Source organism: Protopterus annectens, chromosome 1.part1 (genome assembly GCF_019279795.1).
Source record: "Protopterus annectens isolate FY-2018-M chromosome 1.part1, PAN1.0, whole genome shotgun sequence".
Taxonomy (NCBI): Eukaryota; Metazoa; Chordata; order Ceratodontiformes; family Protopteridae; genus Protopterus; species Protopterus annectens.
The window spans coordinates 392,883,770-392,897,629 of NC_056726.1; the positions used below are offsets into that span (position 1 = coordinate 392,883,770).

The window sequence follows — 13,860 nt, forward strand, 5'->3', positions numbered from 1 at the left end:
TTTTTATCCAGGAAAAGTGAGACAGCAAGCAGAGGAGGGCTCTGGTTCTCATTCTTCTGACAGTAAGGTTCACTAAGAGACTTTGCCAATGAAACCTTTACCAACATTCCAAAGGAAAATGCTCGAGAGACAGAAAAAAGTACAGGGGTTGATTAGAAGAATCAGCAGTACCTGGTCTTGAAAAGTCTTGTGCTGGAAGACGGAGATGAACTGGAAGAAGACCAATGACTCTGAAATTTGTGAATAAATGGAATACTAAAAACCATCTCATCACATTTATAAAATATGGTTTTGCAAGAAAATGTGGCTGAAATACACTAGACTTTCATTGACTTTGTTAAACTTGTGGATGGACTGTAAAGTATACGTTCCAGTTTATATCATTAATGTTTAGAAGTATACCAAAAGGGGGAAAAAGTAAGTGAAAGTAAAACAATTTTTCTATTAGTATTAGTATAAAACATTTCAGAATATAAACTACATGTTATAGACAGTAAAATAGTTTTGAGTAGTGCGTAGTCAGGGATATTTTAAATGTGTATAATTTACGTGACCGAACCGTGAAATGATCAAGCACATAATAATCGACCCCTAAATGTCGAACCGGCGGAGTGTCGGATGGTTCAATGGAGGTCTCCATACAGTGCGGACATGGAAGTTTTCCATTGTCTGCACTGTGGTGTGATCTCAGAGTTGGTATATTTAAGTAGGGGTATGTGGGGGGGTGCAGGGGGCTTTCCCCCCGCTTAGAGCATTTTTATGGTTTGTTTGGGTGTTTTAATGGGGTTTTTTTTGCCATTCGACATTACGGCATTTTGACATTTAGGGGTCGATTATTACGTGTTCGAACATTTCACTGTTCGATCACGTAATATAGATGCTTTTAAATGTGGGTGTTGTCTTTTCAGTGACTGTTACATGTGTTAAGGATTTTAAGGTAAACAAGTACTTTTTAAGTTATAAAAAATATAGATTTTACTGTATAACAAGAAGAAAAAATGCTGGACAAAAGTAAGTTTAATGTTCATATGCTGTCATCTTGGGTTGTTGGGATGGGGTGGGATGTAAAACTTATCCAGGATTTGAGGCAAGAATAGCTAAAGAGAGGGAAACTGAAACCAAAAGATGACAGGCTAATAATTTCAGCCCAGGATAGTAGGCTATGTACATGTAGGTTTACACAGTCCATTGAATAAGTGGGAGAAACAGGCAAATGCAGGTTCTGTAAAACATAACTGGAAATGGTTTTACAACTTATTGCTGGTGCAATACACTCATGGTATAGGGTCTGTATAGTGAAAGTCACAATGATGTGGCAAGACTGTTACATTGGGGAATGTGCAAACACTAGAATATAGAAGTGGCTGAAAAGCATTGGAAACATGAACCACAAAGCATTGTAGAGAATGATGAAGTTTATATCATGTGGGATCACTCATTACCAACAGCTCAAAAATACATACATATACTCAATTGATGAATAAACAAAACACAATAAAATAATATTGCATTCTCCTGTTACAGAATATGCCCCTTGCAAATGTGCTTTGACTGGCTACATTATCTTTTCTCTGTGCATATGCACTGCCTGCAGATGTTTCTTGTATCCACTATATGCAGGAAAATATTTCCTCTTTTGTGACTGAAGACATTTGTCAGAATTTGATTCATCTTGACAAGCTTTTGTTCAGCAGTCTTCTTTTCTTTAGATGGCGTGACAGAACTAAATTCAATATAAAGAAAAATGTAAACTCAGGTCAACAGGTATAATCTTTTGACTGATACAGGGAGTATTTTTGCCGTATATTTCATGACTGGTATTCTGACTGTTGTCAGACACTTCTTGTCATTATCATCATCATCATCATCATCTTCTTTCGGCTGTTCCCGTTAGGGGTTGCCACAGCGGATCATCTTTTTCTATTTCTTCCTGTCCTCTGCATCTTTCTCTGTCACACCAACCACCTGCATGTCCTCTCTCACCACATCCATAAACCTTATCTTATGCCTTCCTCTTTTCCTGTTACCTGGTAGCTTCATCCTTAGCATCTTTTTCCCAATATACTCAGCATCCCTCCTCAGCACATGTCCAAACCAACGTAATTTTGCCTCTCTGGTTTTGTCTCCAAACCTTCCAACCTGGGCTGACCCTCTAATATACTGATTCCTAATCCTGTCCACCCTCATCACACCCAGTTCAAATCTCAACATCTTTAACTCTGCCACATCCAGCTCAAACTCCTGCCTTTTTGTCAATGCCACTGTCTCCAACCCATATAACATAGCTAGTCTCAATACCCTCTTGTAGACCTTCCCTTAAACTCTTACTGGTACTCGTCTGTCACAAATCATTCCTGACACTCTTTTCCACCCACTCCATCCTGCCTGTACTCTCTTCTTCACCTCTCTTCCACACTCACCATTACTCTGAACTGTTGATCCCAAGTACTTAAACTCATCCACCTTCACCACCTCTACTCCCTGCATCCTCACCATTCCTCTATCCTCCCTCTCATTCACACACCTATATTCTCTTTTAGTCCTGCTGTCCTTCATTCCTCTTCTCTCTAGAGCATATCTCCATCTCTTCAGGGTCTCCTCCACCTGTTCCCCACTCTCACTACAGATCACAATGTCATCTGCAAACATCATAGTCCACAGGGACTCCTGTCTGATTTTGTCTGTCAACCTGTCCATCACCACAGACACTTCTTGTTACCTGCCGGTTATTCAAGTGTGCTACCTTGACATCCATTCTGGCAACCAGAAAAATCAATTTTATGTAGAGACTAGAATCAACTTCAAAGGGCAGGAGAGTGGGATACGTTGGTGATGGATAGTTACTTGTGAAATGGCTCAAAGCTCATTTTTATAAAGCAGTCCAAAACTATAATGTGATTTTGGACCTGTAGTTCAAATACAGACGGGAATCCCTACTTATAGTCCCACTGTATGTACTATTTAAGTTTTCCATGTAAGGCAAGTTTGAAAATGAAACACATTCTCTGAAAAGTATAAAGTAACAAGTTTATTTAACAGTGGCAAGACTCCTACAGAATGAGATTAAATATTTATCTACACATTACAAAATACTGGTTACACTCATGCTGTTCGACATGAAGAAATGTTATGGCCAAATGTTCTTTTTTATAGCTCAGATACAAATAGCAATACTGGGTCATACAATTCATTCTGGTAAAGACACTTCAAAATTTAATTTTGTAAAATATAACATTTAATTTGGATTATTCATTTTAATTTCAATCTGCTTGCAGTCAAATACATTCATTAAACTATAATCTGCAGATTTTTAGACAAAGCTTGAGAGAATACAGTACCTGAAATATTTGCTTTTTTATTGCTGGTATTATAGCTTGCAGGCTTAAACTTTGAAATATTAGAAGGTAACAAATTAACAGTAATAATAGATTATAGTCACAAGCCAAAGCAGAAAGTTAGATTACAAAAGACCCTCCCCCAGATGAACATTAAATTTACTTTCATCATATCTCAAACATCAGCTATAGAAAACATTAAGCTAGTTTACAGGCCATGACATTTAGCCTTTGGAAACATATTAATCTTCCATTGTTTTGAAAAATGTGGATGGAAAAAGGCAGAGAAGCTGAACTACATGTGCTTTATGAGAATATGTGAATTAAGTGAGTTATTTAGAGTAACTCAGAAATACAAATGAAAGTTGTATGAATTGAATATAGGCCCATAGATGCACAGACATTTATTCGCAAAACAGTGTTTGACCTGTTAGCTGTATTGCTAGTACACCTAGAGGAAGGCTATGAAACAGTCGCTCTCTTGATATCTTTTAATTATGAGAAAGACAGCTGTTGAGATTCTGGTCAACAGTATGAGATGTCTGCTGTTTTCTGTTACTATATACATTTTAGCTGTGCCAAGCAAATTTTATAGCTTAAAAAGTCACATGTAGCTTGCCAACAGAGAAAGCAAAATGACATAGCTGGTTACATCTGTAAACAAACTAAAATTGTTCTTTTAGAGTAAATAGTCATACAAGTGTGTGTGTGTGTGCATGTGTGTGCGTGTGTGTGCGTGTGTGTGTGTGTGCATGAGTGTGTGTTTGTGTATATATGTGTGCACACATGCATAGTCTTCAACAACTTTATTTCTTCACATTGCTAACCAGGAGGGTCTCAATCAACATAGCCCATTTTCAGCAGAGACCCAGAGAGAAAAGCTCTGGAACTAGTACAATATCATAGAAATAACACATTATATAAATTACATTATATTTTGTTTATATTGGGTAAATAAATCACAATAACAATAGGACAGAAAAAGACAGCAGAATATCATAGTTTACAACATATACAAGAAATGTAATATATAGAACAGAATGCAAATTTCAAACCATGGTGATGGAGGACTTGACTTACTATAGAAGCAACATTTCTTGAATGGAAAAGATGTGAAAGGACTACCTATACAACTGATCTGTTACATTTACAGATTCAGGTGCTTATGTTGTATGATCTGAGGGTTCCTTAGGAGCTCAAGTCTTCTCTTAAGGCAAAGATCAGACAGTTCTAGGAATGAGACAATGGTAGAGAAATTGGATTCACTATGCCAGTTGTTGCTGTTGTTGTAGGTGGTGGCGGTGGTGGAAGCATCACAAGTTTTGTTAGAAACTGTCTGGTGGATCAAAGGGAATGATTGGGAATGAACAATATAAGAAGATAATTAAGAGAAGGGCATTTTTTGAGTGATGGAGTATGGCATGAACTATTCTTGGAGGTAGAAAAATCAACCCTTTTGAGTTCAGGCCAGCTGTTTGTCTTATGGAAGAAGCAGTGATGCATTTTTGATAGTTTACAAGAGATACATTTGGTGACTCACTGGTAAGCTTGTTTGAGTTTGACTGTAAGGGAGGTGTTATGGGTGGCCAGAATGCTGGAGTAATTAAAAAGCCTGGGTAGGAGGCAGACTGTAGTGGTTATAAGGCATGTAAAGGAAGGGTCATGTAATGACATGTTTAGTAGGGAATGCCAAACATGCAGCTGCACTGGTCAACTACTTTGGTAATGTATTGTTTGATCTTAGAGAAGAGACAGCTGTGACTCCAAGCAGTTCAAATACTGCAACTAATTCAAGAGGAATATTATTCATATCAAGTGATTAGGTTCTGTGCATCTTTCTGGATGATTTAATCATGAACAGAAAAAGCATGGTCTTATGTTTTTTGGTATTAAGCCAGAGGCCTAATCCCTCTATTCAAGTCTCACTATTGACAAAGGCTTTTGGAATGACTAGGGCATTTCTGGAAGAGCTTTAAAGCAGGGTACTGAGTAGTTTTATGTACATATTGAAAATCAATGCAATATGGCATTTGGTAAAGAATTAATGTATGGATTAAAAGCAAGGGGAAACAGGAAAGTGTTTTGGGTATACATAACCATAGGGGAAGACAGGGTGATACCTGACCTGGCCACCTGATTGTCTGTGTTCCAAGTGCTGGATAACCATTTTAAGGAATTGTTGGATAAATTAATGTGGACATATCAAAGTCTTTTTGATAGGGCCAAAAAGACGACCTCTTAGAAGCCTTTTTAGAAAAGAAGAATATTAATATCAGACATCATACTTTTATCCTAGTAAATTATTTATTACATATATGACATCACTTAACAAACTAATTGCTAGTGCAGCATGAATAATAATTTACATATTTTGCTTTGATGCTTGTGTATATTAGACTGAATAATGGATGTAATGAAAAAAGATTCAGTGATGTCTATAATTTATTGCAGATTAATTTTTAATGAGTAATTGGTGTAAACTTAAATAAAAGTTATTTCAAAACACAAACTTATTAAAATCACATGCAATGTGTAATGCAGTGTTCAGTACATCATAAAGGTGTATGTGTCATATTCATGGTACTAAACAAATGGCAATGCTACAGTGCAGCCCTTCTAGCAGAAAAATAATCAACCAGACATTCAGTGCATCGCAACGGGTGATTCAGAGAGGATCTCCCAGTGGCACATTCTACATAGAGATGTATAACTAAACAGCAACTGCCCAGAATGCATAGCAGAATTAAATCAAAACCTGGACAAAGTGTATCAAAAGCCTGTCCTCCCACAGTTAAACACCACTTCATGAAACGTGAGTCATACAAGTAGTTATATATAACAAGTTACTATGTCATCTTAAGTGGAGTAAAGTAACTGTTTTTGGATTTAATCTTAGCATAACTTCTCCTTTTCTTTTACATCAAAAGAAACATTCCAGCCTGAAACGTTTTTGTACCCCAAGTGTAGCACAGAAAGCAAAAGATGAACAGTTATGAAATACTAAATTAATTTAATAAAGTCTTAGAAAAATGGACCTCATCATGCCAAAGATGTAAAAGCCAAATCATAGAGAAATGGATCGCATTAAACCACAGAAGTAAAAGTCAACAGTTTCTACTGGCATTTAGGTTTGAACCAACAGAATTTACATCTCACTCTTCTCTAGGATAAAAGAGTAACAACAACACTGATTCGTTTTAATGTTCATTAAATAAGGACCAGTATTACTGTTAACAGTATCCAGTATATCAACTAATACATTCATTTCCATTTTTTCTATTTCATCCATTTCCTCAACTGGCACATTTCTTTATCTTCAGGTTGATAAGAACTGCTTGAAGCCAACTTAAAGAGTGAAAAGCCTCTTTCGTTAAATCATTTATTTGTTCTCAGACTGTGACTTCTGTCTTGCTGTTGGTAGAAAAGTGACGCTGAGGCTGGTTATAGTGCAATGGCTGGCTGAACAGCTCTGGGAGCTGCTCGATACTGAACTGCCGCTTGTTGGTATAGGCCTGTCGTCGAGCAGTGGGAACGGCAGTGTCCCAACCCTTATAGCCAGAGTTTGCAAAATGGTGTGTATTTGTCTTCATCACTTTTGTTTTCTGGATTGGTGTGGTTACCTCAAGGGTGCAGCCATCAGGCAGAGGCGTGTCCTTTGGATGTCCTGAAATCGATTTGAAGTTAGGTGTACCAGGAGCTGGCATATCCATTACTGGAAATCTCTTATAGTATTCATCTGTCACAGTTTCTGCTGTAGAATCAGAGAAATAAATTATATATGGTAATGTTTTTAATATATATTTATAATCTTCAGTCATGCACATTTCCAAGGAAAATAGCTTTAGCCACTATCCTTATACCTTATAATTAATATGAAGAATGCATACCTATGGTAGCTGGGATATTGCAGTCATGAGAAAATGGAGCCCTTTGTTGGTTGCAAAGGCTGCTTTTTGGGTAAGATTCTGCAAGATATGTTTAACACACACACACACACACACACACACACACACACACACACACACACATTCCAGCAGAATTTTAAATGAAAACTACAAATGGAAGAATTTTGGGCTATAAAATTCAACATAGATTTTTAGTAATTATACAGAGAAATGGCAATTTCCAGAATCTTGGAAGGAGAGTATAACACTTTCAATTCACGCACACACAAAAATAAAAAAAAGAGCCAAATAATTATAGGCTAATGACACATTTGTATTTTTCATTTAAAATGTTTACTCCTGTGGGATGAAAGAGCTAAATGATGAAATTACTAATGTGGAATATTTTGATTATCAGTTTGCATATGTAAGCAAGGGATCGTCTGTTTATGGATACTATGTTCTCAATCATTTAATAGAAGTACCAACCTATGAACTATAAACTATGAAGAACATGTGAAAGCGAGGAAATAAGCTCTATATGCAGCTTTAATTGATATAGAAGCAGTTTTGATAGTGTAAACAGGAATATTTTAAGGGAAACTATTTGAGGTAAAGGGCTTGATATGAATTTAACTTTATTAGTTTGTAAATTATGTAATAATACTTCTACATATTTAAGCATATCAAAAAAGAAGAGTATACTAATCAAATAAAAATTGAAAAAGGAGTAAGGCAGGGATGCTTTTCCCCTGATTATTGATGTTGAATTCGGTAGATGCAAGGAAGAAAAGACTGACATACCAAAAATCAGAGGCACTCCATGGCCTCTTATATGTTATGTAGATGATATTGTAATACTAGTTTAAACAAGAAGAAAGCTGCGGAGACAGAGAATTTACAGGAAGATTTAACTAAGAATGATTGATATATAAATGAAAATATAAACAAATATATAATTTTAATCATAAAAAAGATAATGGTAAGCTATATCTAGAATGTAAACAAATGGAAGCAGCTAGAATGAAATATCTGTGGATAGTTTTTGGAGAGACAGGTAGATTGAAAGTACATTTTGAGTTTTTATGCAAAAGAAATAGAGATACATAATTTATACCAATTGGATAATAACTGGGAAGGAAGTGTATAAATGTTTACTAATACTGATAAAAAGTAACATATACGAAACAACTGTAATTGGTACTTAAATATGGTGATTAAGTTCAAAGACTAATATAATGGTTGAAATTTATAGACTGATAAGATATCTCTTTGGTTGCCACCATCATTCCTGAAGATACATATTCTGGAAGAGTCTGGAATATTATCAGAAAAGAACATTTTGTAAATGGCAATTTCTTTATCTTTATTAGAATTATGACATTTGCAGATCAAGATTTCATGAAAAAAGTTTGGTTCATAATGAAAAGCAAGAATCAGACTTTGAATATAAATTAGATAATATTGAAACACTACAGCAAATATTGACAAAATGTGGACTGGTATATTTAGAGAATCATCTAAAGAAAGATATGCAAGAAAGTGACTGTTATATTCTATACCTAAGGAATGTAATTAAAAGAAAAGAGAGGGATTAAGTGATAAAAGGTTAATGAAACAAATGAAATACTCTGATTTTTTGTGAGTATGATGATATTAGACAATAATATTTCATACTTAGATATAATTGATAATAGGAATGTTTTAAAGATTTATATAAAGTAAACATCTGAATTATTTGAGAGTAATGTCTTAAGGAAAATGTATAAAACTCGGGGTGTAGATGCAGTGCATTAATAAAAGAAATTTGGCATGTGTTTTATGTTCTTGTGTAATTTGTCAAGAACTAAAAGAAGAAGCTTTAACAAGAATATTAGGTACTAATTATACTAAAAATACATGGATGAATTATGTAAAAATGTATTTACATTTCACAGGAAGAGGATTCCAGGGAATTACGAAAGACTGTGTATAAAAAGTTGTGAGAATGGATTTTAGTTTAATTAATGTTGGTGTTCAACATGTTGTGAGAAGGAATTTAGATACAATTAAAATTAATGTTGTAGAGAATGATGGTTTGATGTTTTAAAACTAAGAATTTTTAATAATTTATGTAACAGTCATGGTTGAAACAATAAATAAATACATAAATAAATACAAATACAAAATATAGATACACACATGCACATCACACATGTAAGTACACATTCATGATCACCAACACACACACACACACACACACACACACACACACACACACACACACACACACACACACAGACAAATACATAAACACAAGCACACATGCACACGCGCGCACACACACACACACACACACACACACACACACACACACACTTATAGAAAAATAAACGGATAACTATGACAGCATGATGGTGGACATATTTTAAGGGAAAATGTTGTAGAGTTGGACATTATTATGCATGACTGAGAAGTGCTGTTATACTTCTAAATACTGGTACATGGTACTGTTTTACATCAAATAATATTAGGCATAGGACTTATAACGAATAACAAATAGAAAATTATTTTACAAGGCAAAATTAGAGCTTTTCATTAAAATGTATTCCCATATGTAATCCAAATTTTCAAAAGAATTCCTGTTCTGGCTACCTAATCTAGACATAGTAGGCTTAATTAATTCACTGGTCAGTTGTGATATTTTTTGCCAAATGTTTTAATAGAATCAGAGCAGAAAGATCAACTCTCTTACATTTAATGTCATTAATAATGATGTCAATAAGATCCAATGGATAATGTATATTTAAAAACATTTTCTTAAGAAGTGAAACTCCATCTCCAAGCAAAATGTCCCACAAATATCCCCAGAAACTAGACAGGAAAGATGCACAAACTGTCCTTAAAATATGTTGTGTTTACTTCTATGTTTAATTCTATTATTTAAATATTCAAAATAACTGTTGTAGTTCCTGCAAGTTAACCATCCACAATATAAAAATATCCTCAAGGTAGCAAAGATATAAGTTAATATATTCATAAAACCTGTTATTGTCTCTATTGAACACAAAATCCTTTCCCATTGACATAGCACCAAATTATCAAAAATGGGGGCCAAAACTGCCCTATCACTACACAAAAATTTTGCTTAAAATATTCACCTTGAAACAAAAAAAACTGTTTGTTAATGCTATCTGAATAAAATCATAGATTTGTTAAACAGCATATGTAGTTAAAGAACTGTCATCAGCTAAAATATCCCTAACCTAAGAAACTCCCACTTTCTATGGTATCCCAGTAAAATATCTTTAATGTCCACTGTTACTAAAAACTTATCAGAAGTACATTCTCTACACCTTAAGTTATCCAGCAGGTGTAAGGAATCATGTAAAACATGTGGCACTCTATTAAAGACATCTTTAAGTTACTTATCAACATAGAAGGTCAGTGGTTCAGTTTTACTACTGTCCGCAGCTATTATAAGTCTTAAAGTGGGGGGGGGTCTTCCTTTTATTTGTATTTGCTATCCCAACAGTCACAGGTATTTTGGGATTCTCCATGTGCAAAAATGAATATAAATCATTGGAGATCAAACCATTACTTAATAAATCATAAAAAAATCAATCTTTCTATAAGCCAAAAAACTTCACTCTTGGACACTGAACCTTAAAAGTCATCATTATACTCAGCATCTTGAAAGAATAAAGTTCAACTTCCATAATTAACACCCTTCTGCCCATTATCCTAATAAATAGATCCACAGATAACACTCTTAAAAGTCTGCACTCATCATTACTCAAATTATAAATTATGTTATGTATGTATGTATGTATGTATGTATGTATGTATACATTTATTTATTTATATTTGTTTACTGGGGTAGTGCACTGATAAATATGTATTAATTTCAGACTTAGCCTGGCCTCTTAGGTCTTCTATCTAATAATGCATGCATTTCAGTTTCCACACATTTTTCAAACAAAGTAGAAATAGGTTGGAGGGGTGGATAAAACAAACTTTGTCTAAAAAATCATTGGCATAAGATGATAACGTGTCTTCAGCAACAATTGACAGATTTAACTTCCTTAAATATACTTTTAGTTTAGTCAAGACCTGCCTAATGGTATCCCTTTGAACAGGTAAAAACTTAAAACCTTTATTAAACAAACTGACATGTATAGCAGTCAAAATTACATTAGTATCATTAAATATCTCCACATTGACATCCTAAAATTATCTATTGAAAAAAAACACCCTTAAACGTATCTTCTCCCACATCTCTTATAACACAAGCATCAGTCATAAAACATATTTACCAATGATTGTTCTTTCTCTTGCTTGTCTGATGAGCATTTGAGTTATACTGTGGGCAATTATGTTGCCAGTTTTGTTCTAACCTTCTTGACATCAGTTCCTATAAAAACTTTCATCATTGTTAATAATTTCATCTATATTATCAAGTGTATCCAAAGAACCAGAACTATTTGAATTAGTCTGCTGGTGGGAAATGGGCTGCTCTTTCTGTTGGCCATTCAAACCGTTACCCTTTGAAAGTGGATAGGCAAATTTACAATCATACAGAAACTTAACATGCCCAAGCTTCTCAAGTTTGCATTGTTTCACCAAAAACACACAATCCTCCACTTTTCTGAATAATTGTTCATATTTATCACTGTAAGTTGGAAACAACAAATCATCAAAAATCTGTTTGTTTTCAACAACTGGTCATGTAACTCATTCATCATTTTCACATTGTGCTTTAGTGCTTAATAAGAATGTCAAGATATTCCACTCAAACTCAATTAAAAAAGGCTTGAGCTCTGAATGCAGTGAAGAACCATCAACCGCACCATTAGAAAATTAAATATATATTACTTTGGAAATAAAATGTTGTTCCAAATTTTCTTATAAATACATTATTCAGTTGAAGGAATTTGTATTTAAACAATTTAGTTTTAAGTTAGTCAATCTGTTTAACAAGCAGTAACCTTTCAGAAAGAGAAATTACATCGACAAAAGAAGGTATAGAGTCCAGCACAGAAGTAAAGTCATATACCTGTGTCCTATCATTCAGCCCACAGGATTGTAACAATACCTGCACCTTCACAGAATGAATTGTATCAGCATATGTTTTTGAAGATGGAATGTTCTTATTAGTAGATACCACATTAGTACCATTCCTATCAGTTTTATTTTTATTAAATTGAACCTTATAATCAGGGACCAGAAACTGTGAAAGGTGCAATAATAAATCATTCAACCCAACAGGTAACATTCATACAGGAACTAGGAAAATGTGAAGCCTGTTCATCGGTCTCATTAACTTCTATCCTGGGTAGAGAGTGAGAAACAAGCAAGCCCTGAGACAATATGAGACTTGAAAACCTAAAAAAAATTAAAAAAAATCACAAAAAATGTAATCAAAGACCCACAAGAACATATTAAAACTAACTATTAAAACCAAATAATGCTCCAAGCTACTCAAAACTTGAGAGTGTTGAACTCTGTGAACCTTAACTATGGGGACAGGAAACTTAATCCTCCACACCAACTGCTTGGTTCTCTTTTTTTCTTTCTGGAAATCACTAAGGATTACAGTTTGTCAATATCAGCGACAAGGTTTTGTAGTCTGTGCTACGGCAACTTGTCTAGTAGTTAGTACAGATGAGTAAGGCTATGAGCTGCTAAACAGTTGTTTCCTGTAGTTCATGGTTTGATTCTGTCAGCCTTCATTTATTTTCTATGCTGTTCCTAAAAAGGGATATTTATTTCCAGTGGGCTGTCTCAAGCTGTTAGCAAGTATGTCACATACTTCACTTCTGAATTCCTGCACCCTTCACCTACACACTAATTATGGCTTCACTTTATACTATTTGAGGATGATTCTCAGCATGTCTCTTGTAGTTTGAGTTACCAGATACATTTTTGCTAAATGTGAGTTTCAAAGGAATAGAAATTTACTGATTTTAATGCTAAGCCAGTTTTCAATGTGAGTGTGTTTTGTTTTGTTTAAAAAATAGTTGTCTGTGTTTTTTCTGTAAATTTTGAAATAAAAGTGTTTAATGAAATCTACATCTCAGTGAAATTTGCAAAAATAAGGAAAAAAATTGTATGTACACTGACAGGTTTGAATAGTGTTTATGGTAAATGAGGAAAGGCAGCTAAGTAATGGGATACTGATATTGCTACTGGTAGGGGCATAATTCATTACCTTGCAAAGGGCCTCATTTGTCCACCATCCACCTCTGTTGACCCTGCAGGTGTATGCTGCAACAATAAAACGTTATTAGCCATTCAGGTAGGTCAGACCTGTACTGAGAAATATCAGATGGGATGGTTATTCTTGATGATAGAGAAGACAAAGGGAGGTCAAAACTTAGATGTAGGTGTCCTGCAAGCATGTAATCCCCGAGCAAAAATACAGTGCATTATGCAGTAATATTTCTGGTTTATGTATGACTTGTGGGTTGTTGGACAAAAGTTGCTGCAGCATTTTTATTACCATTAATCATTTTGTTTTATTTGTTACATTAAAGAATTAATTAATTCATTAATAGTTGTGCATTGTGTAATACACTCTAATCAGGCTGCAGTGCAGTTTAGTAATATGTTTTTGCAGTACCTTCTTTGCAGCTTCCAGCAACTGCAAACAGGGTGGAATT

The 13,860-nt window shown here is 34.6% G+C and overlaps 1 protein-coding gene across 1 annotated transcript in view; it reads right to left on the reverse strand.

The window, feature by feature from the left end:
* Positions 1-3,006: 3,006 nt before the first annotated feature.
* SHISA8 (shisa family member 8) overlaps positions 3,007-13,860 on the reverse strand; it is a 1,285,711-nt gene continuing 1,274,857 nt past the window's right edge. The window contains exon 6 of the mRNA XM_044075429.1: positions 3,007-7,086. Within this exon, the coding sequence (XP_043931364.1) occupies positions 6,725-7,086 (362 nt within the window). The 3' untranslated portion in view covers positions 3,007-6,724. The remainder of the gene's footprint in view (positions 7,087-13,860) is intronic.